Here is a 27,954-nt window from a genome sequence, read left to right on the forward strand (position 1 = left end):
GACTGACTGTATGGAATTCCTCTGTCTCTATCATTCTGTATCTGGTGTTTCCTGCCTGACTGTATGCAATCACCTCCCTTTATCATTCTGTATCTGGTGTTTCCTGACTGACTGTATGCAATCACCTCCCTTTATCATTCTGTATCTGGTGTTTCCTGCCTGACTGTATGCAATCACCTCCCTTTATCATTCTGTATCTGGTGTTTCCTGACTGACTGTATGGAATCCCCTCCCTTTATCATTCTGTATCTGGTGTTTCCTGACTGACTGTATGGAATCCCCTCCCTTTATCATTCTGTATCTGGTGTTTCCTGACTGACTGTATGGAATCCCCTCCCTTTATCATTCTGTATCTGGTGTTTCCTGACTGACTGTATGCAATCACCTCCCTTTATCATTCTGTATCTGGTGTTTCCTGACTGACTGTATGCAATCCCCTCCCTTTATCATTCTGTATCTGGTGTTTCCTGACTGACTGTATGGAATCCCCTCCCTTTATCATTCTGTATCTGGTGTTTCCTGACTGACTGTATGGAATTCCTGTCTCTATCATTCTATATCTGGTGTTTCCTGACTGACTGTATGGTATTCCTCTGTGTCTATCATTCTATATCTGGTGTTTCCTGACTGATTGTATGGAATTCCTCTGTCTCTATCATTCTGTATCTGGTGTTTCCTGACTGACTGTATGCAATCCCCTCCCTTTATCATTCTGTATCTGGTGTTTCCTGACTGACTGTATGGAATTCCTGTCTCTATCATTCTGTATCTGATGTTCCCTGACTGACTGTATGGAATCACCTCCCTTTATCATTCTGTATCTGGTGTTTCCTGACTGACTGTATGGAATTCCTGTCTCTATCATTCTGTATCTGATGTTTCCTGACTGACTGTATGCAATCCCCTCCCTTTATCATTCTGTATCTGGTGTTTCCTGACTGACTGTATGGAATTCCTCTGTCTCTATCATTCTGTATCTGACTGTATGGAATTCCTGTCTCTATCATTCTGTATCTGATGTTTCCTGACTGACTGTATGGAATTCCTCTGTCTCTATCATTCTGTATCTGACTGTATGGAATTCCTCTGTCTCTATCATTCTATATCTGGTGTTTCCTGACTGACTGTATGGAATTCCTCTGTCTCTATCATTCTGTATCTGACTGTATGGAATTCCTCTGTCTCTATCATTCTATATCTGGTGTTTCCTGACTGGCTGTATGGAATTCCTCTGTCTCTATCATTCTGTATCTGACTGTATGGTATTCCTCTGTCTCTATCATTCTGTATCTGGTGTTTCCTGACTGACTGTATGGTATTCCTCTGTCTCTATCATTCTATATCTGGTGTTTCCTGACTGACTGTATGGTATTCCTCTGTCTCTATCATTCTGTATCTGGTGTTTCCTGACTGACTGTATGGTATTCCTCTGTCTCTATCATTCTGTATCTGACTGTATGGTATTCCTCTGTCTCTATCATTCTGTATCTGGTGTTTCCTGACTGACTGTATGGTATTCCTCTGTCTCTATCATTCTATATCTGGTGTTTCCTGACTGACTGTATGGTATTCCTCTGTCTCTATCATTCTGTATCTGGTGTTTCCTGACTGACTGTATGGTATTCCTCTGTCTCTATCATTCTATATCTGGTGTTTCCTGACTGACTGTATGGTATTCCTCTGTCTCTATCATTCTGTATCTGACTGTATGGAATTCCTCTGTCTCTATCATTCTATATCTGGTGTTTCCTGACTGACTGTATGGTATTCCTCTGTCTCTATCATTCTGTATCTGGTGTTTCCTGACTGACTGTATGGTATTCCTCTGTCTCTATCATTCTGTATCTGACTGTATGGTATTCCTCTGTCTCTATCATTCTATATCTGGTGTTTCCTGACTGACTGTATGGTATTCCTCTGTCTCTATCATTCTATATCTGGTGTTTCCTGACTGACTGTATGGAATTCCTCTGTCTCTATCATTCTATATCTGGTGTTTCCTGACTGACTGTATGGAATTCCTCTGTCTCTATCATTCTATATCTGGTGTTTCCTGACTGACTGTATGGTATTCCTCTGTCTCTATCATTCTGTATCTGGTGTTTCCTGACTGACTGTATGGTATTCCTCTGTCTCTATCATTCTTTAACCCGCTGCTGTCCAGGTGACAGAGGGCATCAATGCACTACCCTCCACCAACCAGGAGATGTCAGACTGCAGTCGCACCCTGACAGTTCAGCAGCTCCACCATGTAGTCATAGGTGAGAAACGCATGCAGTCTTTGTTTGCATTAGGGATCTTAATAAGCCCTCTTGTCCCTCCCATGGCTGATGAAGAGAATATTCACTAAATTAGCATTTTAAAGATGTGAATCAGAGTTTGGTTTCCCCTCCTCCCCTTCCAGGCCCGTCCTTAATAGATTTTGGTGAGGTGTGTGTGGCCTCAGTGTGTGTGAGGAACCTGGACCTGGTGAACAACCTGCAGGTGTATGTGTGGGTGCAGCTGGAGTTAGACTGCTGTCCTGAGCTGCAGCGCTCCAGTCCACTGTCCCACGTGCTGCCCCCCCTCTCCAGAGCCACCCTGCCCCTCGTCTTAGAGAGCACCAAGCTGGGAAAGTTCCACAAGTTAGTCACTGTGTGTGTGGCTGGTTGTCTGTCTCTGTCTCTGTCTCTCTCTCTCTCTCTGTCTCTCTCTCTCTCTCTCTCTCTCTCTCTCTCTCTCTCTCTCTCTCGCTCTCGCTCTCGATCTCTCTCTCTCTTTATATATAGAGGTTTCCTAAATTGATAATTGACAAACCAAATCCAGTCCAATTCTTATTGATTGATTAACTGACTGCCTGGCTGACATTTGACTGGTAGATTCCATCTCCCTCTCCCAGGTCAATCTCCTACACGGTGAATAGTCATCACCGAAGCCATGTCCTGGTTCAGTCCCAGCTGGTCCCTGTGGTCCTCCAGCTGTCCCAGAGCCAGGTGGTCCTGTCCCCTTCCCCCAGCTACCTGGCCCAGTCGGGCTACAGGGGTACTGTGACCCTGGTCAACCCCAGGAACCACCCGGCTGACTTCACCTGGAGGCCTATCATCACAGAGACGGGCCTGGCCTTCTCCATACGCCCAGCCACAGGTAGGCTGCTGCTCTGGGCCTTATCAAAACCACACACTACTGTCGTCTTCTATATGTTCTGTATGGTGATGTACTGTAGTCTAGTCTTCTATATGTTCTGTATGGTGATGTACTGTAGTCTAGTCTTCTATATGTTCTGTATGGTGATGTACTGTAGTCTAGTCTTCTATATGTACTGTATGGTGATGTACTGTAATCTAGTCTTCTATATGTTCTGTAGTCTAGTCTTCTATACAGTGGGGAGAACAAGTATTTGAAACACTGCCGATTTTGCAGGTTTTCCTACTTACAAAGCATGTAGAAGTCTGTACTTTTTATCATAGGTGCACTTCAACTGTGAGAGACGGACTCTAAAACAAAAATACAGAAAATCACATTGTATGATTTTTAAGTAATTAATTTGCATTTTATTGCATGACAGAAAAGCAGAACTTAATATTTGGTACAGAAACCTTTGTTTGCATTTACAGAGATCATACGTTTCCTGTAGTTCTTGACCAGGTTTGCACACACTGCAGCAGGGATTTTGGCCCACTCCTCCATACAGACCTTCTCCAGATCCTTTAGGTTTCGGGGCTGTCTCTGGGCAATACGGACTTTCAGCTCCCTACAAATATTTTCTATTGGGTTCAGGTCTGGAGACTGGCTAGGCCACTCCAGGACCTTGAGATGCTTCTTACAGAGCCACTCCTTAGTTGCCCTGGCTGTGGGTTTCGGGTCATTGTCATGCTGGAAGACCCAGCCACGACCCATCTTCAATGTTCTTACTGAGGGAAGGAGGTTGTTGGCCAAGATCTCGCGATACATGGCCCCATCCATCCTCCCCTCAATACGGTGCAGTCGTCCTGTCCCCTTTGCAGAAAAGCATCCCCAAAGAATGATGTTTCCACCTCCATGCTTCACGGTTGGGATGGTGTTCTTGGGGTTGTACTCATCCTTCTTCTTCCTCCAAACACGGCTAGTGGAGTTTAGACCAAAAAGCTCTATTTTTGTCTCATCAGACCACATGACCTTCTCCCATTCCTCCTCTGGATCATCCAGATGGTCATTGGCAAACTTCAGACGGGCCTGGACATGCGCTGGCTTGAGCAGGGGGACCTTGTGTGCGCTGCAGGATTTTAATCCATGACGGCGTAGTGTATTACTAATGGTTTTCTTTGAGACTGTGGTCCCAGCTCTCTTCAGGTCATTGACCCGGTCCTGCCGTGTAGTTCTGGGGGAGGAAAACCTGCAAAATCGGCAGTGTATCAAATACTTGTTCTCCCCACTGTATGTACTGTATGGTGATGTACTGTAGTCTAGTCTTCTATTTGTACTGTATGGCGATGTACTGTAGTCTAGTCTTCTATATGTACTGTATGGTGATGTACTGTAGTCTAGTCTTCTATATGTTCTGTATGGTGATGTACTGTAGTCTAGTCTCTATATGTTCTGTATGGTGCTGTTCTGTAGTCTAGTCTCTATATGTTCTGTATGGTGATGTACTGTAGTCTGGCCTTCTATATGTACTGTTTGGTGATGTACTGTAGTCTAGTCTTCTATATGTTCTGTGTGGGGATGTACGTGTCTCTAGTATCGCTCTCTCTCCCTACCACCCCCGCTCTCTCTCTCTCCCTCCTCTTCTCTCTGCCAGGTACTGTGGAGGCGTACAGGGAGTTAGACTGTGAGGTGATGTGGCATCCCTCTTTCTCCTCTCCTCTGGAGGGACAGTTTGACCTGTGTGTTCACCAGGGAAACACCGCACAGCTACGATGTCTGGCCAAGGTGTGTGTGTATCTGTGTGTTTCTGTAGTTGAGGTTCCTGTGATTGTTAATGTAGAGAGAGATCCCATTCCCCTCCCTCCAGCTTGGTTCATCCAGTGTGCAGCTGGCTGAGAAACATCTGGTGTTTGGATCAGTACCTCTCATCTTCCCCTCCATCAGGACCGCAACGCTACACAACACAGGACACAACCATGCCTACTTCCAGGTACACACTCCACACCGGGTCTTTGTACCGTTTATACTTGTGAGGTATAGCGTGTGTGTGTGTGTGTGTATGTGTGTGTATCAGGTGTTGGACGTGTACCCCCTGCCTGGCATGGTGGTGACCCCCACCGAGGGTGTGGTACCTGTGGGGGGGCAGGCAGAGGTCCAGGTGCACCTCAACCCCGGAGCTGTCATGAAGTTTGACACCAGAGTGGAGGTGAAGGAAACAGACACACAACAAGTCTGTACAAACACACAACATATTAAAAAGTCTCTACAAACACACAACATATCGTAAAGTCTCTACAAACACACAACATATCATAGTCTCTACAAATAATGACATTATTATATCATTATTTCCGAAACCTAAATAACCTCTAGTCTTATCTGCCATTATTTCAGAAACCTAAATAACCTCTAGTCTTATCTGTCATTATTTCAGAAACCTAAATAACCTCTAGTCTTATCTGTCATTATTTCAGAAACCTAAATAACCTCTAGTCTTATCTGTCATTATTTCCGAAACCTAAATAACCTCTAGTCTTATCTGTCATTATTTCAGAAACCTAAATAACCTCTAGTCTTATCTGTCATTATTTCAGAAACCTAAATAACCTCTAGTGTTATCTGTCATTATTTCAGAAACCCAGATAGTCATGATGGATGAGCTTGTCTAACGAGGTGTGTGTGTTGCAGATAGCTCTAAGGAACATGAAATCTCTGGAGCTGAGAGTGGGCGGGTCGGTCGAGCCCCCTCTGGTGGACATCAACGTGGTGAGTTCATATGTCGACCCCCCCGGTGAACATCAACGTGGTGAGTTCATATGTGGAGCCCCCCCCCCCCCCCCCCTCTGGTGGACATCAACGTGGTGAGTTCATATGTGGAGCGACCCCCCCTGGTGGACATCAACGTGGTCAGTTCATATGTGGAGCCACCCTCCCTGGTGGACATCAATGTGGTGAGTTCATATGTGGAGCCCCCCCACCCCCCCTGGTGAACATCAACGTGGTGAGTTCATATGTCGACCCCCCCTGGTGAACATCAACGTGGTGAGTTCATATGTGGAGCCCCCCCCCCCTGGTGGACATCAATGTGGTGAGTTCATATGTGGAGCCCCCCTGGTAAACATCAACATGGTGAGTTCATATGTGGAGCCCCCCCCCCCCCCCCCTGGTCAAAGTTGAAGTGTACCGGGACTTCCCGGGTGGCGCAGTGGTTAAGGGCGCTGTACTGCAGCGCCAGCTGTGCCATCAGAGTCCCTGGGTTCGCGCCCAGGCTCTGTCGTAACCGGCCGCGACCGGGAGGTCCGTGGGGCGACGCACAATTGGCCTAGCGTCGTCCGGGTTAGGGAGGGCTTGGTCGGTAGGGATGTCCTTGTCTCATCGCGCACCAGCGACTCCTGTGGCGGGCTGGGCGCAGTGTGTGCTAACCAAGGTTGCCAGGTGCACGGTGTTTCCTCCGACGCATTGCTGCGGCTGGCTTCCGGGTTGGATGCGCGCTGTGTTAAGAAGCAGTGCGGCTTGGTTGGGTTGTGTATCAGAGGACGCATGACTTTCAACCTTCGTCTCTCCCGAGCCCGTACGGGAGTTGTAGCAATGAGACAAGATAGTAGCTACTACAACAATTGGATACCACGAAATTGGGGAGAAAAAGGGGTAATTTCTTTTTTTTTATTACAAAAAATTGAAGTGTACCTATGATGAAAATTACAGGCCTCTCTCATCTTTTTAAGTGGGAGAACTTGCACAATTGGTGGCTGACTAAATACTTTTTTGCCCCACTGTATGTGTGTATGTACAGTGGCAAGAAAAAGTATGTGAACCCTTTGGAAAAGTCACAACAACAGACCAACATAGTGTGCTTAAACTAATAACACACAAACAATGTGGCTTTTTTTCTCTCCATACATAATGGTGTGTGTTCCTTCCAAACAACTCAACTGTGGTTTAATCTGTCCACATAATATTTTGCCAGAAGCGCTGTGGAACATCCAGATGCTCTTTTGTTAACTTCAAATGTGCTGCATTGTTTTTTTTGAGACAGCAGTGGCTTCTTCCGTTGTGTCCTCCCATGAACACCATTCTTGTTTAGTGTTTTACATATCGTAGACTCGTCAGAGATATTAGCATGTTCCAGAGATTTCTGTAAGTCTTTAGCTGACACTCTAGGATTCTTCTTAACCTCATTGAACATTCTGCTCTGTGCTCTTGCAGTCATCTTTGCAGGACGGCCTCTCCTGTAGCAACAGTGCTGAACTTTCTCCACTTCTAGACAATTTGTCTTACTGTGGACTGATGAACATCAAGGCTTTTAGAGATACTTTTGGAACACTTTCCATCTTTATGCAAGTCAACAATTAGGTCTTCTGAGATCTCTCTTGTTCGAGGCATGGTTCCCATCAGGCAATGCTTCTTGTGAATAGCAAACTCACATTTTGTGAGTGTTTTTATAGGGCAGGGCAGCTCTAACCAACATCTCCAATCTCGTCTCATTGATTGGACTCCAGGTTAGCTGACTCCTGACTCCAATTAGCTTTTGGAGAAGTCATTAGCCTGGGGGTTCACATACTTTTTCCAACCTATACTGTGAATGTTTAAATTATGTAATCAATAAAGACAAGAAAAATACAATTATTGGTGTGTTATTAGTTTAAGCAGACTGTGTCTATTGTTGTGACCTAGATGGAGATCAGAATACATTTTATGACCAATTTATTCAGAAATCCAGGTAACTCCAAAGGGTTCACATACTTTTTCTTGCCACTGTGTGTGTGTGTGTGTGTGTGTGTGTGTGTGTGTGTGTGTGTGTGTGTGTGTGTGTGTGTGTGTGTGTGTGTGTGTGTGCGTGTGTGTGTGTGTGTGTGTGTGTGTGTGTGTGCCTGTGTCTGTGTCTGTGTGTCTGTGTCTGTGTGTGTGTGTCTGTGTGTGTGTGTGTGTGTGTGTGTGTGTGTCTGTGTCTGTGTGTCTGTGTCTGTGTGTGTGTCTGTGTGTGTCTGTGTGTGTCTGTGTGTGTGTGTGTGTGTGTGTGTGTGTGTCTGTGTGTGTGTCTGTGTCTGTGTCTGTGTCTGTGTGTGTGTGTGTGTGTGTGTGTGTGTGTGTACGAAACACACAGAACAGCAGAGCATAACAGCGTGTCCTGAATATGCCCTGTCAGGTGCACACTACAGCATCTGTAGTCCTTTTCTGCTGAGTTGTGGAAAACAAACAATCCATACCAATTCATCATAACAACAAAGTCTGCTGCTTCCTGGTTTGAAATGAATGGAAACCCCTTTTCCAACAGAACAAGATGAATGTGGTGGTGTTCACTGCCTTGAAATGAGCAGGTGGTTCACACACAAAAATAGACAACTTTTTGTGTGTGAATAGTCCTTCTTCCTTTTTGCAATGGGGAGTTCTTTAAAAAAAAAATCAGAATTGACATGTTTTCCTTTGGAGTGTTTATCTCAGCTCCTTAGCTGGGCTCTGTAGAATGAGCTGCTGGGCTCTATAGAATGAGCTGCTGGGCTCTGTAGAATGAGCTGCTGGGCTCTGTAGAATGAGCTGCTGGGCTCTATAGAATGAGCTGCTGGGCTCTGTAGAATGAGCTGCTGGGCTCTGTAGAATGAGCTGCTGGGCTCTGTAGAATGAGCTGCTGGGCTCTGTAGAATGAGCTGCTGGGCTCTGTAGAATGAGCTGCTGGGCTCTGTAGAATGAGCTGCTGGGCTCTGTAGAATGAGCTGCTGGGCTCTGTAGACTGAGCTGCTGGGCTCTGTAGAATGAGCTGCTGGGCCACGCAGGCTTTGAAGAGGGCAGGCCACGCTTACAGCTGGATCCAACTGGATCCTCCCTCTCCTTTAACTGGATCCTCCCTCTCCTTTAACTGGATCCTCCCTCTCCGTTAACTGGATTCTCCCTCTCCTTTAACTGGATCCTCCCTCTCCTTTAACTGGATCCTCCCTCTCCTTTAACTGGATCCTCCCTCTACCTGGATCCTCCCTCTCCTTTAACTGGATCCTCCCTCTAACTGGATCCTCCCTCTACCTGGATCCTCCCTCTCCTTTAACTGGATCCTCCCTCTACCTGGATCCTCCCTCTCCTTTAACTGGATCCTCCCTCTCCTTTAACTGGATCCTCCCTCTCCTTTAACTGGATCCTCCCTCTCCTTTAACTGGATCCTCCCTCTCCTTTAACTGGATCCTCCTTCTCCTTTAACTGGATCCTCCCTCTCCTTTAACTGGATCCTCCCTCTCCTTTAACTGGATTCTCCGTCTCCTTTAACTGGATTCTCCCTTTTCATTCTTTCATTTTCAGAGAGCAGAGCTGAGCTGTTCATTTTCAGAGATCAAAGCTGAGCTGTTCATTTTCAGAGAGCAGAACAGAGTTGAGCTGCAGAGCACAGAGCTGAGCTGTTCATTTTCAGAGAGCAGATCAAAGCTGAGCTGTTCATTTTCAGAGAGCAGAGCAGACCTGCTCATTTTCAGAGAGCAGAGCAGATCTGTTCATTTTCAGAGAGCAGAACAGAGCTGAGCTGTTCATTTTCAGAGAGCAGAGCAGACCTGTTCATTTTCAGAGAGCAGAACAGAGCTGAGCTGTTCATTTTCAGAGAGCAGAGCTGAGCTGTTCATTTTCAGAGAGCAGAGCAGACCTGTTCATTTTCTGAAGGCTGTTTTTTTTGCCACAGTCACAAAACAAAACATTCAACTCGGTCTGTAAAATATTTAGACTCCTTAAATATTCCTCCTCTCAGAAACATCTCTCCATCTTACTTATCCTCCTCCTCCTCCTCTCAGAAACATCTCTCCATCTTAGTTATCCTCCTCCTCTCAGAAACATCTCTCCATCTTAGTTATCCTCCTCCTCCTCTCAGAAACATCTCTCCATCTTAGTTATCCTCCTCCTCTCAGAAACATCTCTCCATCTTACTTATCCTCCTCCTCCTCCTCTCAGAAACATCTCTCCATCTTAGTTATCCTCCTCCTCTCAGAAACATCTCTCCATCTTAGTTATCCTCCTCCTCCTCTCAGAAACATCTCTCCATCTTAGTTATCCTCCTCCTCCTCTCAGAAACATCTCTCCATCTTTGTTATCCTCCTCCTCCTCCTCTCAGAAACATCTCTCCATCTTAGTTATCCTCCTCCTCCTCTCAGAAACATCTCTCCATCTTAGTTATCCTCCTCCTCCTCCTCTCAGAAACATCTCTCCATCTTAGTTATCCTCCTCCTCTCAGAAACATCTCTCCATCTTACTTATCCTCCTCCTCCTCCTCTCAGAAACATCTCTCCATCTTAGTTATCCTCCTCCTCTCAGAAACATCTCTCCATCTTAGTTATCCTCCTCCTCCTCTCAGAAACATCTCTCCATCTTAGTTATCCTCCTCCTCCTCTCAGAAACATCTCTCCATCTTTGTTATCCTCCTCCTCCTCTCAGAAACATCTCTCCATCTTAGTTATCCTCCTCCTCCTCTCAGAAACATCTCTTCATCTTTGTTATCCTCCTCCTCCTCTCAGAAACATCTCTTCATCTTTGTTATCCTCCTCCTCCTCTCAGAAACATCTCTCCATCTTTGTTATCCTCCTCCTCCTCTCAGAAACATCTCTCCATCTTAGTTATCCTCCTCCTCCTCTCAGAAACATCTCTTCAGCTTTGTTATCCTCCTCCTCCTCCTCTCAGAAACATCTCTTCATCTTTGTTATCCTCCTCCTCCTCTCAGAAATCCTTCCTGTTCCACGGAGTGTATTCTGGTTCCAGTCGTGGCGTTCCGTTCTCCCTGAGGAACCGATCCTCTGCCCTGGCCCGGGTCCAGTTTGACCTGTCAGAACACACTGACTTCACCATCCACCTCCCTCCACACTCTGCAGGTATGTATTTGATTGATTGATAGACACATTGACTGTGACTGAAATGCTCTGAGAAGATAGACTGTCATAAACTGTCAGCCTAGTTCAATTTAGATGTATGGATTACTAAACTGGAGGCCTAATATTGAGAGCCAGGTGTTGGTGTGTTACAGGTACGAGCCAGGAGCCAGACGTGTTTGTGATGGATTTACAGGGGCAGCAGACTGCCCAGTGTTGCCTGGTGTTCTCCCCTAAACAAGTAAGGGCTCCATCCTCCCTCCTCTGTTTTCATTATCCCTCATCTATACTATTAATCACCAACACATCAACCACCTTCCACAGTCCTCCACCTACATCTGTGTCTATTAATCACCAACACATCAACCACCTTCCACAGTACTCCACCTACATCTGTGTCTATTAATCACCAACACATCAACCACCTTCCACAGTACTCCACCTACATCTGTGTCTATTAATCACTAACACATCAACCACCTTCCACAGTACTCCACCTACATCTGTGTCTATTAATCACCAACACATCAACCACCTTCCACAGTACTCCACCTACATCTGTGTCTATTAATCACCAACACATCAACCACCTTCCACAGTCCTCCACCTACATCTGTGTCTATTAATCACCAACACATCAACCACCTTCCACAGTACTCCACCTACATCTGTGTCTATTAATCACCAACACATCAACCACCTTCCACAGTCCTCCACCTACATCTGTGTCTATTAATCACCAACACATCAACCACCTACCACAGTACTCCACCTACATCTGTGTCTATTAAACACCTTCCACAGTACTCCACCTACATCTGTGTCTATTAATCACCAACACATCAACCACCTTCCACAGTACTCCACCTACATCTGTGTCTATTAATCACCTTCCACAGTACTCCACCTACATCTGTGTCTATTAATCACCAACACATCAACCACCTTCCACAGTACTCCACCTACATCTGTGTCTATTAATCACCAACACATCAACCACCTTCCACAGTCCTCCACCTACATCTGTGTCTATTAATCACCAACACATCAACCACCTTCCACAGTCCTCCACCTACATCTGTGTCTATTAATCACCAACACATCAACTACCTTCCACAGTACTCCACCTACATCTGTGTCTATTAATCACCAACACATCAACCACCTACCACAGTACTCCACCTACATCTGTGTCTATTAATCACCTTCCACAGTACTCCACCTACATCTGTGTCTATTAATCACCAACACATTAACCACCTTCCACAGTACTCCACCTACATCTGTGTCTATTAATCACCTTCCACAGTACTCCACCTACATCTGTGTCTATTAATCACCTTCCACAGTCCTCCACCTACATCTGTGTCTATTAATCACCTTCCACAGTACTCCACCTACATCTGTGTCTATTAATCACCTTCCACAGTACTCCACCTACATCTGTGTCTATTAATCACCTTCCACAGTACTCCACCTACATCTGTGTCTATTAATCACCTTCCACAGTACTCCACCTACATCTGTGTCTATTAATCACCTTCCACAGTACTCCACCTACATCTGTGTCTATTAATCACCTTCCACAGTACTCCACCTACATCTGTGTCTATTAATCACCAACACATTAACCACCTTCCACAGTCCTCCACCTACATCTGTGTTTATAATAGACATGTTTTCCCTGAACACAGAGACATCAAGGATAAGTTCTCCCCACCATAATCATGATCCTAACCTCATCATTACACCAAACGGAACTGACCCAAACCCCATCCCATCTCTATCAGTCGGTAGTTCCTGTGTTTGTCCTGCAGGTGGCAGCGTATGACTTCAACCTGCCTGTGACGGTCAACGGTGTGGGCATGCCTCCTTTCTCCTCTTCCTCCTCCTCCGCCCCTCCCAACTCTGTCCACAAGTCCTCCTCTTCCCGGGACCAACACATCGTCACCCCGCGCCCGCTGCCCATCGCCATGGAGACGCTATCACGCAGGGTGCAGGCCACAGGTTAGGGTGCAGATACGGGGTCAGAAAGTGTGTCAGTTGCCTGCCTGAACCATTGGCCTGAACAGATGGACTGAGATGTTCTGTCCCTGCAGTATACTTAATATATGTATATATATTTTATTTTTAAATAAACTTTTCTTGCTGCTTTTCCTTGACAGTAAACAAACAACAGACAAAAACAAGAAACAACTTAACATTTACATACATTTCCACAAACATCAATGACATCACACTTTCTCAGACCTACATGTTCCCACTGTATCCACATCCAACGTTGTTTCCAATACTTGTAAGACTCCATATGACCTCACAATGTGCTATGTTGTTTCTGTCCCTGCAGTATACTAGACAGTAATGACACTACACACTCAGCATTCCATAGGGCTCTGAGATAAGAAAATAGGTTGAAGATAAGAGTGGTTTAGGAGCTGAGATAAGACAATAGGTTGAAGATAAGAGAGGTTTAGGAGCTGAGATAAGACAATAGGTTGAAGATAAGAGTGGTTTAGGAGCTGAGATAAGACAATAGGTTGAAAATAAGAGAGGTTTAGGAGCTGAGATAAGACAATAGGTTGAAGATAAGAGAGGTTTAGGAGCTGAGATAAGACAATAGGTTGAAGATAAGAGTGGTTTAGGAGCTGAGATAAGACAATAGGTTGAAGATAAGAGTGGTTTAGGAGCTGTGATAAGACAATAGGTTGAAGATAAGAGTCTTTTAGGAGCTGAGATAAGACAATAGGTTGAAGATAAGAGAGGTTTAGGAGCTGAGATAAGACAATAGGTTGAAGATAAGAGAGGTTTAGGAGCTGAGATAAGACAATAGGTTGAAGCTAAGAGTGGTTTAGGAACTGTGATAAGACAATAGGTTGAAGATAAGAGTGGTTTGGGAGCTGAGATAAGACAATAAGTTGAAAATAAGAGTGGTTTAGGAGCTGTGATAAGACAATAGGTTGAAGATAAGAGGGGTTTAGGAGCTGTGATAAGACAATAGGTTGAAAATAAGAGTGGTTTAGGAGCTGAGATAAGACAATAGGTTGAAGATAAGAGTGGTTTAGGAGCTGTGTAATTAGCACTTAATATATTCTGTCCCTGTGTGTCCCTCAGCCCTGTGTGTCCCGCTGGAGATGTCACCATCAAGTCTCCAGTTTGATCTGGAGCCCTTTAGCTCAGTTACTACTACCTCACAAACTCAGGTAGCTACTGTCACCTCAGCACTCCACCAACTACTAAAGCAGGTAGATTCTGAATGGCAGATGTTTCTCATGGCTGGCAGAGAGAAAGAGCTTGATATTCCCAACTGAGAGGCAGTTTGTGTGTTGTTGGGCTGAGCTACAACCAGCTGGAAGCTCTTCTCCTCTGTTGTCTCCAGACCGTAGAGCTGAGGAACGTGTCTGACAAGAGGCTGAGCTGGAGGATTGACTGCAGTGCTGCAGTAACACCAGGAGGGGGCAGTAGCACCAGCAGCAATGAGGGGCTGTTCACTGTCTGTCCTACTGCTGGGACACTGGAGCCACTGCAGTGTGTGTCTGTCACTGTCTCCCTCTATCCTGAGAGAGTCCCACCAGGTTAACCCCTCTCTCACCTCACCCTCAGAGCTCACTTCTGGTGGACAGTTAATATAATTATAATAACAACACTCCAAAGTTCATCGTTTTATATTTATTTAACTTGACAAGTCAGTTAAGAGCAAATTATTATTTACAATGACGGCCAAACCTGGACGACTCTGGGACAATTGTGCGCCGCCCTGTGGGACTCCCAATCACGGCCGGTTGTGATACAGCCTGTAATCGAACCAGGGTCTGTAGTGACGCCTCTAGCACTGAGATGCAGTGTCTTAGACCGCTGAACCAGGGTATGTAGTGACGCCTCTAGCACTGAGATGCAGTGCCTTAGACCGCTGAACCAGGGTCTGTAGTGACGTCTCTAGCTCTGAGATGCAGTGTTATGTTTAGATGAGTCCTGCTGCTACTGAATGATTTCATGGAGGTTCTGAAAGTGTTTTTTTTAATGTGTATTGTTCTGCATCTTCACTCTTTCTACCAGTGACAGCGGGTCAGATCGAGGTGTCCCTCCCTCTTTTTCTGTCTGAGGAGGGGCAGGAGGAGAGAGAGGGGGAGGAGGGGGGAGCCCCTCACCCCTACAGGGTGCTGTCTCTCAGTGCCACCCCTCACCCCCCCAGCATCACCTTCCTCCCCCCCCGAGTCCTCCTCACCCCTGTCCCTCTGGACACACCCTCCACCACCACCCTCTTCCTGCTCCCCACCGGGTACCCCAGGTCTGTACCACCCATCCACCTGCCTGTCATGATGGGCTTCCACCCACTAACTGACTGTTTACTGTAGTACAGTAATGATCTCTATGCTCTGATAGGTAGCCTGTGTATTTATAACCTGATCCAGCAGTGTTACAGCTCCAGATAAACATATCTGCATTTCCATACAGTAATAATACAGAATAGAGTCCCATTATAGTCCCACTATAGAGTCCCATTATAGAGTCCCATTATAGAGTCCCATTATAGTCCCATTATAGTCCCATTATAGAGTCCCATTATAGAGTCCCATTATAGAGTCCCATTATAGTCCCATTATAGAGTCTCATTATAGAGTCCCATTATAGTCCCATTATAGAGTCCCATTATAGAGTCCCATTATAGAGTCCCATTATAGAGTCTCATTATAGAGTCCCATTATAGAGTACCATTATAGAGTCGTTATAGAGTAATTATAGAGTCATATATTAATATCCCATATAGTGTAATACAGTCCCATTCTCACCTCTATGACCTTTGCCTTCTGACCCTAGTGGTTCCTGTCTGCGTGTGGAAGTGGAGGAGATGGTTCTGAAGGATGGCAGTCGGGTGAAGCCCCTCTCAGTCAGCCTGCCCCACAACGGCACCGTCCCTCCCCAGACCCACACAGAGCCCCAGACCCACACAGAGCCCCGGACCCACACAGAGCCCCAGACCCACACAGAGCCCCAGACCCCCATCACCTGCACAGTGACCTTCTGCTCACCTCAGCCCCTGGACCTCAGCTCACACATCACATTCCTGGACCACCTCAACAACAGGTACGGATACTTAGGAAACCTTGTCCCAGTCAGCCACACATACTGTTCATTATCTCTCTCTCTTTTGTACTCTAGATCTAGAAGGCCCTTCTTGCCTTGTCTCTCAGATCATTTCTCTCTCTCTCTCTCTCTCTCTCTCTCTCTCTCTCTCTCTCTCTCTCTCTCTCTCTCTCTCTCTCTCTCTCTCTCTCTCTCTCTCTCTCTCTCTTTCTCTCTCTCTCTCTGTCTCTCTCTCTCTCTCTCTCTCTCTCTCTCTCTTTTGCACTCTAGATCTTTCTCTGTTTCTGTCTCTCTCTCTGTCTCTCTCTGTTTCTTTCTCTCTCTCAATTCAATTTCAATTCAAGAGGCTTTATTGGCATGGGAAACGTGTTAACATTGCCAAAGCAAGTGAGGTAGATAATATACAAAAGTGAAATAAACAATAAAAATTAACAGTAAACATTACACATACAGAAGTTTCAAAACAATAATGACATTACAAATGTCATATTATATATATACAGTGTTTAAACAATGTACAAATGGTTAAAGTACATAAGGGAAAATAAATAAGCATAAATATGGGTTGTATTTACAATGGTGTTTGTTCTTCACTGGTTGCCCTTTTCTCGTGGCAACAGGTCACAAATCTTGCTGCTGTGATGGCACACTGTGGAATTTCACCCAGTAGATATTGGGAGTTTATCAAAATTGGATTTGTTTTCGAATTCTTTGTGGATCTGTGTAATCTGAGGGAAATATGTCTCTCTAATATGGTCATACATTGGGCAGGAGGTTAGGAAGTGCAGCTCAGTTTCCACCTCATTTTGTGGGCAGTGAGCAGGTCTGCCTACGGCGACCTTTCTCAATAGCAAGGCTATGCTCAGTCTGTACATAGTCAAAGCTTTCCTTAAGTTTGGGTCAGTCACAGTGGTCAGGTATTCTGCCACTGTGTACTCTCTGTTTAGGGCCAAATAGCATTCTAGTTTGCTCTGTTTTTTTGTTAATTCTCTCCGATATGTCAAGTAATTATCTTTTTGTTTTCTCATGATATGGTTGGGTCTAATTGTGTTGCTGTCCTGGGACTGTGGGGTTTGTTTTAGTGTTTGTGAACAGAGCCCCAGGACCAGCTTGCTTAGGGGACTCTTCTCCAGTTTCATCTCTCTGTAGGTGAAGGCTTTGTTATGGAAGGTTTGGGAATCGCTTCCTTTTAGGTGGTTGTAGAATTTAACGGCTCTTTTCTGGATTTTGATAATTAGTGGGTATCGGCCTAATTCTGCTCTGCATGCATCATTTGGTGTTCTACGTTGTACACGGAGGATATTTTTGCAGAATTCTGCATGCAGAGTCTCAATTTGGTGTTTGTCCCATTTTGTGAAGTCTTGGTTGGTGAGCGGACCCCAGACCTCACAACCATAAAGGGCAATGGGTTCTATAACTGATTCAAGTATTTTTAGCCAGATCCTAATTGGTATGTTGAATTTTATGTTCCTTTTGATGGCATAGAAGGCCCTTCTTGCCTTGTCTCTCATCATTTCTCTCTTTCTCTCTCTCTCTCTCTCTCTCTCTCTCTCTCTCTCTCTCTCTCTCTCTCTCTCTCTAGCTTCGTCCAGTGATGTCTCATTTTCTCTCCTCCTCTCTCTCTCCTGTCTTAGTCCAGAGTTGTACATGATGTGTTAATTTCTCTCCTATCTGTCGGTCTCTTCAGGTTCAGGGTGGAGGTCTGTGCTACAGCAGATAACAGTTTGTTGACAGTGTGGCCCTACCTGGCTCTGCACCGCTCTGAGCAGCAGATAGTCCTCAAGAGTGGTACGTCCTGCTGTCCTGTTCTGTACCCACAACACACTGCACCGTGTACAGCATTCATACACTCACACTGAGGAGGACTGTCTACTAATCTAAGTATCTCTGTTCTTCCACCCCCCACCCTAACTGGTCCATGTGGTTGTCACTCAGGTTGTCTGAGCGGCTGCAGCGGCGAATCAGGGCCCTCTCAGATGACAGGGAAGGCGGTGCTACAGCCATGCTACTCCCCCAGCCCTCTGTCTCGCTACACTTCCTCCTCCTCCACCTTCGCTTTCCTCTCCTCCACCAGTAATCACTCCACCTCTGGTGAGACACACCTCTACAGCTACACTGCTACTCCCCCAGCCCTCTGTCTCGCTACACTTCCTCCTCCTCCACCTTCTCTTTCCTCTCCTCCACCAGTAATCACTCCACCTCTGGTGAGACACACCTCCACAGCTACACTGCTACACACCAGACCTGGTCAAATACAGTATGTGAAGTACGGTGAAGTACTGGGGCTTGGTAACTTGGTTTTCCCCCTACAAAGGTACCACTACCACAATCCCAAATAATAACCCCAAAGTGCCCATTCCAAGCTGAATCAAACATATTGACCTGCCTTCAGACTCTGGAGACAGCAGGAGTAGGACTGGGAGTGCAGGACCAGGACCTAGAGGGAAGGAGGACTGGCCCCAGAAGGAGATAGAGGGTGAGAGAGAGACGGATGGTGTGACTGACCAGCAACAGTGGCAGCAGCAGGGTATACCAGTGTTTCCAGGGCAGGACTCAGAGGAGAGGTTGTACTACCACAGCATCCTGCAGGTAACAACTGGTAAATCACTCTGGGACAACTGCTGATAGAACAAAGGCTGTATAGCTAAATGTGATTGCTTGATTGCTTGCAGGCCGTACAGAAGTGGTTCAGTCAGTTTGGCTGGCCCCGTGGACCAAACCCCATCTCTCTTCCACGCTCTCTCAGAAGGTAAACCTCATCTCTCTACCACGCTCTCTCAGAGTGTAAACCTCATCTCTCTACCACGCTCTCTCAGACGGTAAACCTCATCTCTCTACCACGCTCTCTCAGAAGGTAAACCTCATCTCTCTACCACACTCTCTCAGAGTGTAAACCTCATCTCTCTACCACGCTCTCTCAGACGGTAAACCTCATCTCTCTACCACGCTCTCTCAGAAGGTAAACCTCATCTCTCTACCACACTCTCTCAGAAGGTAAACCTCATCTCTCTACCACGCTCTCTCAGAAGGTAAACCTCATCTCTCTACCACACTCTCTCAGAGTGTAAACCTCATCTCTCTACCACGCTCTCTCAGACGGTAAACCTCATCTCTCTACCACGCTCTCTCAGAAGGTAAACCTCATCTCTCTACCACACTCTCTCAGAAGGTAAACCTCATCTCTCTACCACACTCTCTCAGACGGTAAACCTCATCTCTCTACCACGCTCTCTCAGAAGGTAAACCTCATCTCTCTACCACACTCTCTCAGAGTGTAAACCTCATCTCTCTACCACGCTCTCTCAGACGGTAAACCTCATCTCTCTACCACGCTCTCTCAGAAGGTAAACCTCATCTCTCTACCACACTCTCTCAGAAGGTAAACCTCATCTCTCTACCACGCTCTCTCAGAAGGTAAACCTCATCTCTCTACCACGCTCTCTCAGACGGTAAACCTCATCTCTCTACCACGCTCTCTCAGACGGTAAACCTCATCTCTCTACCACGCTCTCTCAGAAGGTAAACCTCATCTCTCTACCACACTCTCTCAGAAGGTAAATCTCATCTCTCTACCACGCTCTCTCAGAGTGTAAACCTCATCTCTCTACCACGCTCTCTCAGAGTGTAAACCTCATCTCTCTACCACGCTCTCTCAGAGTGTAAACCTCATCTCTCTACCACGCTCTCTCAGACGGTAAACCTCATCTCTCTACCACGCTCTCTCAGAAGGTAAACCTCATCTTTCTACCACACTCTCTCAGAAGGTAAACCTCATCTCTCTACCGCGCTCTCTCAGAAGGTAAACCTCATCTCTCTACCACGCTCTCTCAGAAGGTAAACCTCATCTCTCTACCACGCTCTCTCAGAAGGTAAACCTCATCTCTCTACCGCGCTCTCTCGGAAGGTAAACCTCATCTCTCTACCACGCTCTCTCAGAAGGTAAACCTCATCTCTCTACCACGCTCTCTCAGAAGGTAAACCTCATCTTTCTACCACGCTCTCTCAGAAGGTAAACCTCATCTCTCTACCGCGCTCTCTCAGAAGGTAAACCTCATCTCTCTACCACGCTCTCTCAGAAGGTAAACCTCATCTTTCTACCACACTCTCTCAGAAGGTAAACCTCATCTCTCTACCGCGCTCTCTCAGAAGGTAAACCTCATCTCTCTACCACGCTCTCTCAGAAGGTAAACCTCATCTCTCTACCACGCTCTCTCAGAAGGTAAACCTCATCTCTCTACCATGCTCTCTCGGAAGGTAAACCTCATCTCTCGACCATGCTCTCTCGGAAGGTAAACCTCATCTCTCTACCACACTCTCTCAGAAGGTAAACCTCATCTCTCTACCACGCTCTCTCAGAAGGTAAACCTCATCTCTCTACCACACTCTCTCAGAAGGTAAACCTCATCTCTCTACCGCGCTCTCTCAGAAGGTAAACCTCATCTCTCTACCACGCTCTCTCAGAAGGTAAACCTCATCTCTCTACCGCGCTCTCTCAGAAGGTAAACCTCATCTCTCTACCATGCTCTCTCAGAAGGTAAACCTCATCTCTCTACCACGCTCTCTCAGAAGGTAAACCTCATCTCTCTACCACATCTCTCAGAAGGTAGATGGACTGGTATCCGTCACACATATTTTATTTTATGTTTTCATTACGTTATGTTATTATTAGTCTCTCCTCTCTCTCTCTCCCTCTCTCTCTCTCTCTCTTTCTACCTCCCCCTCTCTCTCTCTCTCTCTCTTTCTCCCTCCCTCCCCTCTCTCTCTCTTTCTCACTCCCCTCTCTCTCTCTCTCTCGCTCTCTCTTTCTCCCTCCTCTCTCTCTCTCTATCTCTCTTTCTCCCTCCCTCCCCTCTCCCTCTCTCTCTCTCTCTCTCTCTCTCTCTCTCCCTCCCTCCCTCTCTCCCTCTCTCCCTCTCTCTCTCTCTCTCTCTCTCTCTTTCTCCCTACTCTCTCCCTCTCTCTCTCCTCTGTCCTCTCTATCTATCTCTCCCCAGGGTGGTATGTAGAGTCCAGACAGTAGACTCCAGCTCTAGTGAGTGGAGGAACTCGTACCTTATGAGTCAAGGTAAAGACACACGGACCATCTACGACATGCTGCGTCACCTGAGCGGACAGACACTTCCTGGTGTGAGCACCAACCAATCGCTGCCCTGCAACCTCACTGAGCGCGTGCAGCAGCTGCTCCACTGGAACACAGTGCTGCTGGCCTTCCTCAGGTACCACACAGACAGTTAATCACTCATACACGGACAACTCCTCCGGCCGCCGTACGCAGGCACACACGCTCACCGGCCTCCTCACTGTGTTGTGATCTTCAGGAGGCAGGGAGCCTGTCTGTCCCACATCAGACCCGAGTACCTGTTAGACTCCCAGGAGTTCAGCCACTGGAGCTCTCTACAGGCCCAGTCCCAGTGTGATCAGAGGGGGCGGGACTACAGCAGCAAGGTCTTTGAATCCCTCAGTAAAAGGGCCTGGATGGATGTTCTACTGCAGACCTACAAGGCAAGAGAGTGTAGTCTTTCTATATCTCTCTCTCTCTCTCTCTCTCTCTCTCTCTCTCTCTCTCTCTCTCTCTCTCTCTCTCTCTCTCTCTCTCTCTCTCTCTCTCTCTCTCTCACTTGCTCTCTCTTTCTCTCGCTCGCTCTCTCTCTCTCTGTCTCTCTGTCTCTCTCTTATCTCTCTCTCTAATCTCTCTCTCTAATCTCTCTCTCTCTCTCTCTAATCTCTCTCTCTCTCTCTCTCTCCTTCTCGGTCTCTCTCTCAATTTAAATTCAAGGGGCTTTATTGGCATAGGAAACATGTGTTAACATTGCCAAAGCAAGTGAGGTAGATAATATACAAAAGTGAAATAAACAATAAACACGAACAGTAAACATTACACATACAGAAGTTTCAAAACAATAAAGACAAATGTCATATTACAAATGTCATATTATATACAGTGGGGCAAGAAAGTATTTAGTCAGCCACCAATTGTGCAAGTTCTCCCACTTAAAAAGAAGAGAGAGGCCTGTAATTTTCATCATAGGTACACTTCAACTATGACAGACAAAAAAATCACATTGTAGGATTTTTAATGAATTTATTTGCAAATTATGGTGGAAAATAAGTATTTGGTCAATAACAAAAGTTTATCTCAATACTTTGTTATATACCCTTTGTTGGCAATGACAGAGGTCAAACGTTTTCTGTAAGTCTTCACAAGGTTTTCATACACTGTTGCTGGTATTTTGGCCCATTCCTCCATGCAGATCTCCTCTAGAGCAGTGATGTTTTGGGGCTGTTGCTGGGCAACACGGACTTTCAACTTCCTCCAAAGATTTTCCATGGGGTTGAGATCAGGAGACTGGCTAGGCCACTCCAGGATCTTGAAATGCTTCTTACGAAGCCACTCCTTCGTTGCCCGGGCGGTGTGTTTGGGATCATTGTCATGCTGAAAGACCCAGCCACGTTTCATCTTCAATGCCCTTGCTGATGGAAGGAGGTTTTCACTCAAAATCTCACGATACATGGCCACATTCATTCTTTCCTTTACACGGATCAGTCGTCCTGGTCCCTTTGCAGAAAAACAGCCCCAAAGCATGATGTTTCCACCCCATGCTTCACAGTAGGTATGGTGTTCTTTGGATGCAACTCAGCATTCTTTGTCCTCCAAACACGACGAGTTGAGTTTTTACCAAAAAGTTATATTTAGGTTTCATCTGACCATATGACATTCTCCCAATCTTCTTCTGGATCATCCAAATGCTCTCTAGCAAACTTCAGACGGGCCTGGACATGTACTGGCTTAAGCAGGGGGACACGTCTGGCACTGCAGGATTTGAGTCCCTGGCAGCGTAGTGTGTTACTGATGGTAGGCTTTGTTACTTTGGTCCCAGCTCTCTGCAGGTCATTCACTAGGTCCCCCCGTGTGGTTCTGGGATTTTTGCTCACCGTTCTTGTGATAATTTTGACCCCACGGGGTGAGATCTTGCGTGGAGCCCCAGATCGAGGGAAATTATCAGTGGTCTTGTATGTCTTCCATTTCCTAATAATTGCTCCCACAGTTGATTTCTTCAAACCAAGCTGCTTACCTATTGCAGATTCAGTCTTCCAAGCCTGGTGCAGGTCTACAATTTTGTTTCTGCTGTCCTTTGACAGCTCTTTGGTCTTGGCCATAGTGGAGTTTGGAGTGTGACTGTTTGAGGTTGTGGACAGGTGTCTTTTATACTGATAACAAGTTCAAAAAGGTGCCATTAATACAGGTAACGAGTGGAGGACAGAGGAGCCTCTTAAAGAAGAAGTTACAGGTCTGTGAGAGCCAGAAATCTTTCTTGTTTGTAGGTGACCAAATACTTATTTTCCAACATAATTTGCAAATACATTCATTAGAAATCCTACAATGTGATTTTCTGGATGTTTTTCCTCATTTTGTCCGTCATAGTTGAAGTGTACCTATGATGAAAATTACAGGCCTCTCTCATCTTTTTAAGTGGAAGAACTTGCACAATTGGTGGCTGACTAAATACTTTTTTGCCCCACTGTATATATACATACAGTGTTGTAATAATGTGCAAATGGTTAAAGTACACAAGGGAAAATAAATAAACATAAATATGGGTTGTATTTACAATGGTGTTTGTTCTTCACTGGTTGCCCTTTTCTTGTGGCAACAGGTCACAAATCTCTCTCTGTCTCTCTCTCGGTCTCTCTCTCTATGTCTCTTTCTCTCTCTCTCTCTCTCCCTCTGTGTCCTGATCAGCAGTCTGAGGAATGTATCTGTGTCTGTCTGTCCCCTCCTCCCCAGGTGCTAGTCCTGCCGCGGGTGACAGAGGGTCCCTTGTCCCTGGGCCTCCAGAGCTGTGATAGTGGCAGCATGGAGCAGGAGGTCCCCAGGATAGACCCAAAGCCCCTGACCTCTAACGTCTACTCCACCTGGGAGAGGAGGCTACTCACCTGGCTCAACCTGCACTACCACAGCATGAGGACTACCGTCTGGAGCCCACTCACCTCTACAGGTAGGAGGGGGTTGTTGAGGAAGAGACAGGGAGGTAGAGACAGGGAGGTAGAGACAGGGAGGTAGAGACAGAGAGGTAGAGACAGGGAGGTAGAGAGAGAGAGGTAGAGACAGAGATTGACAGAGGTCGAGACAGGGAGGTAGAGACAGAGATTGACAAAGGTAGAGACAGAGATTGACAGAGGTAGAGACAGAGAGATAGAGACAGAGATTGACAGAGGTAGAGACAGAGATTGACAAAGGTAGAGACAGAGATTGACAGAGGTAGAGACAGAGAGATAGAGACAGAGATTGACAGAGGTAGAGACAGCGATTGACAGAGGTAGAGACAGAGACAGATCCAAAGAGACATCCATAACTCTTCTGTTACCTATATTCTGCTCTTTAACCAGGAGACGTCCCATCAGCCCGCTGGGTGGTGAACTTTGACCTGGACCTGGCAGACGGCCTGGTTCTGGCTGCTGTGCTGGCTGCCTACTGTCCCTTTCTGGTACGGGCCTGTGTCAAATCAAATGTTACTTGTCACAATACAACAATAACCAACGATGCTTTAAGAAGATTTACTGGTACAGAGTCAATGTGGAGACTATATACAGGGGGTACCGGTACAGAGTCAATGTGGAGGCTATATACAGGGGGTACCAGTACAGAGTCAATGTGGAGGCTATTTACAGGGAGTACTGGTACTGAGTCAATGTGGAGGCTATATACAGGGAGTACTGGTACAGAGTCAATGTGGAGGCTATACACAGGGGGTACAGAGTCAATGTGGAGGCTATTTACAGAGGGTACCGGTACAGAGTCAATGTGGAGGCTATATACAGGGGGTACCGGTACAGAGTCAATGTGGAGGCTATATACAGGGGGTACTGGTACAGAGTCAATGTGGAGGCTATATACAGAGGGTACCAGTACAGAGTCAATGTGGAGGCTATATACAGGGGGTACCGGTACAGAGTCAATGTGGAGGCTATATACAGGGGGTACCGGTACAGAGTCAATGTGGAGGCTATATACAGGGGGTACCGGTACAGAGTCAATGTGGAGGCTATATACAGGGGGTACCGGTACAGAGTCAATGTGGAGGCTATATACAGGGGGTACCGGTACAGAGTCAATGTAGAGACTATATACAGGTGGTACTGGTACAGAGTCAATGTGGAGGCTATTTACAGGGGGTACTGGTACAGAGTCAATGTGGAGACTATATACAGGGGGTACTGGTACAGAGTCAATGTGGAGGCTATATACAGGGGGTACCGGTACAGAGTCAATGTGGAGGCTATATACAGGGGGTACCGGTACAGAGTCAATGTGGAGGCTATATACAGGGGTACTGGTACAGAGTCAATGTGGAGGCTATATACAGGGGGTACTGGTACAGAGTCAATGTGGAGGCTATATACAGGGGGTACTGGTACAGAGTCAATGTGGAGGCTATATACAGGGAGTACTGGTACTGAGTCAATGTGGAGGCTATATACAGGGAGTACTGGTACAGAGTCAATGTGGAGGCTATATACAGGGAGTACTGGTACAGAGTCAATGTAGAGACTATATACAGGTGGTACTGGTACAGAGTCAATGTGGAGGCTATTTACAGGGGGTACTGGTACAGAGTCAATGTGGAGGCTATATACAGGGGGTACCGGTACAGAGTCAATGTGGAGGCTATATACAGGGGGTACCGGTACAGAGTCAATGTGGAGGCTATATACAGGGGTACTGGTACAGAGTCAATGTGGAGGCTATATACAGGGGGTACTGGTACAGAGTCAATGTGGAGGCTATACACAGGGGGTACAGAGTCAATGTGGAGGCTATTTACAGAGGGTACCGGTACAGAGTCAATGTGGAGGCTATATACAGGGGGTACCGGTACAGAGTCAATGTGGAGGCTATATACAGGGGGTACCGGTACAGAGTCAATGTGGAGGCTATATACAAGGGGTACTGGTACAGAGTCAATGTGGAGGCTATATACAGAGGGTACCGGTACAGAGTCAATGTGGAGGCTATATACAGAGGGTACCAGTACAGAGTCAATGTGGAGGCTATATACAGGGGGTACTGGTACAGAGTCAATGTGGAGGCTATATACATGGGGTACAGAGTCAATGTGGAGGCTATATACAGGGGGTACAGAGTCCATGTGGAGGCTATATACAGGGGGTACTGGTACAGAGTCAATGTGGAGGCTATATACAGGGGGTACAGAGTCCATGTGGAGGCTATATACAGGGGGTACCGGTACAGAGTCAATGTGGAGGCTATACACAGGGGGTACTGGTACAGAGTCAATGTGGAGGCTATACACAGGGGGTACAGAGTCAATGTGGAGGCTATTTACAGAGGGTACCGGTACAGAGTCAATGTGGAGGCTATATACAGGGGGTACCGGTACAGAGTCAATGTGGAGGCTATATACAGGGGGTACTGGTACAGAGTCAATGTGGAGGCTATATACAGAGGGTACCAGTACAGAGTCAATGTGGAGGCTATATACAGGGGGTACCGGTACAGAGTCAATGTGGAGGCTATATACAGGGGGTACCGGTACAGAGTCAATGTGGAGGCTATATACAGGTGGTACTGGTACAGAGTCAATGTGGAGGCTATATACAGAGGGTACCAGTACAGAGTCAATGTGGAGGCTATATACAGGGGGTACTGGTACAGAGTCAATGTGGAGGCTATATACATGGGGTACAGAGTCAATGTGGAGGCTATATACAGGGGGTACAGAGTCCATGTGGAGGCTATATACAGGGGGTACTGGTACAGAGTCAATGTGGAGGCTATATACAGGGGGTACTGGTACAGAGTCAATGTGGAGGCTATATACAGGGGGTACTGGTACAGAGTCAATGTGGAGGCTATATACAGGGGGTACAGAGTAAATGTGGAGGCTATATACAGGGGGTACCAGTACAGAGTGATGATACTGTGTTCTCTCCTCCTATTCCTGGTCAACTCTTGTCCTCGTCTACTCTGTGGGAAATTGTCAGTAAATCTAGACTCATCTAAACTCGACTGGTTTTGATTCGTCTGACTGTGGTAGCAGATAAGGCTTGATCTGTGTTTGGGAAACTGGCCCAGTGTTGACTGTCCCCCCCCTCTGGTCTCTCCGGTCCCTCAGATCCCCAGTCATCTCCAGAGGATGTACACCAGCATCAGCCGTCTGGAACAGAACCTCCACAACAGTATCATCCTCAGCCAGGCCTTCACACTGCTCTGCCTGGACATAGACATCCAGCCCACAGAGCTGTCAGACTCGAACCCTGTTCTGATGTTGATGCTGTGTGTTTACCTGTATGAGACGCTGCCCCAGTACCTTCCCAGGAGAACCATCACTCTGTCTGGCAGCCTGCACCAAACCTTCACCAAACAGGCAGGTCTCTCTCTCTCCATCACATAGCACTAGCCCTGTGTAACCCTGTCTTACAGCCTGTATCACACCTTCACCAAGCAGGCAGGTCTCTCTCTCCATCACACAGCACTAGCCCTGGGTAACCCTGTCTTACAGCCTGTATCACACCTTCACCAAGCAGGCAGGTCTCTCTCTCCATCACACAGCACTAGCCCTGGGTAACCCTGTCTTACAGTGTGTGTGTGTGTGTGTGTGTGTGTGTGTGTGTGTGTGTGTGTGTGTGTGTGTGTGTGTGTGTGTGTGTGTGTGTGTGTGTGTGTGTGTGTGTGTGTGTGCTCCAGGTGCGTCTGAAGAGCCCGTCCTCCAGAGCGATGTTCTACCATGCCTCCATCGTAGGGAAGGAGGCCCATCATTTCTCCTTGCCCCAAGGAGCTTCCATCACCATCCCTCCTAAGTAAGCCCTTCTATCTCTGACCCCTACCCGTAACCCCTAACCCTTAACCCTTAACCCCTACCCATAACCCCTAACCATAACCCTTAACCCCTAACCATAACCCCTAACCATAACCCTTAAC

General features: G+C 46.6%; 1 protein-coding gene across 1 annotated transcript in view; it reads left to right on the forward strand.

The window, feature by feature from the left end:
• The window catches only part of LOC139402726 (cilia- and flagella-associated protein 47-like), a 106,316-nt gene that overhangs the window by 15,720 nt on the left and 62,642 nt on the right, over window positions 1-27,954 (forward strand). The window contains exons 13-36 of the mRNA XM_071146627.1: window positions 2,165-2,261; window positions 2,405-2,624; window positions 2,879-3,123; window positions 4,757-4,887; window positions 4,970-5,092; window positions 5,177-5,308; window positions 5,791-5,868; window positions 10,787-10,934; window positions 11,087-11,172; window positions 12,749-12,938; window positions 14,043-14,131; window positions 14,308-14,482; window positions 14,982-15,216; window positions 15,747-16,013; window positions 17,701-17,801; window positions 17,949-18,104; window positions 18,406-18,602; window positions 18,686-18,762; window positions 21,008-21,229; window positions 21,332-21,515; window positions 23,800-24,043; window positions 24,402-24,499; window positions 27,149-27,400; window positions 27,721-27,833. Coding sequence (XP_071002728.1) covers window positions 2,165-2,261; window positions 2,405-2,624; window positions 2,879-3,123; window positions 4,757-4,887; window positions 4,970-5,092; window positions 5,177-5,308; window positions 5,791-5,868; window positions 10,787-10,934; window positions 11,087-11,172; window positions 12,749-12,938; window positions 14,043-14,131; window positions 14,308-14,482; window positions 14,982-15,216; window positions 15,747-16,013; window positions 17,701-17,801; window positions 17,949-18,104; window positions 18,406-18,602; window positions 18,686-18,762; window positions 21,008-21,229; window positions 21,332-21,515; window positions 23,800-24,043; window positions 24,402-24,499; window positions 27,149-27,400; window positions 27,721-27,833 — 3,860 coding nt within the window. The remainder of the gene's footprint in view (window positions 1-2,164; window positions 2,262-2,404; window positions 2,625-2,878; window positions 3,124-4,756; window positions 4,888-4,969; window positions 5,093-5,176; window positions 5,309-5,790; window positions 5,869-10,786; window positions 10,935-11,086; window positions 11,173-12,748; window positions 12,939-14,042; window positions 14,132-14,307; window positions 14,483-14,981; window positions 15,217-15,746; window positions 16,014-17,700; window positions 17,802-17,948; window positions 18,105-18,405; window positions 18,603-18,685; window positions 18,763-21,007; window positions 21,230-21,331; window positions 21,516-23,799; window positions 24,044-24,401; window positions 24,500-27,148; window positions 27,401-27,720; window positions 27,834-27,954) is intronic.

This window comes from Oncorhynchus clarkii, unplaced genomic scaffold (genome assembly GCF_045791955.1).
Source record: "Oncorhynchus clarkii lewisi isolate Uvic-CL-2024 unplaced genomic scaffold, UVic_Ocla_1.0 unplaced_contig_3571_pilon_pilon, whole genome shotgun sequence".
In the NCBI taxonomy this organism is placed as follows: Eukaryota; Metazoa; Chordata; class Actinopteri; order Salmoniformes; family Salmonidae; genus Oncorhynchus; species Oncorhynchus clarkii.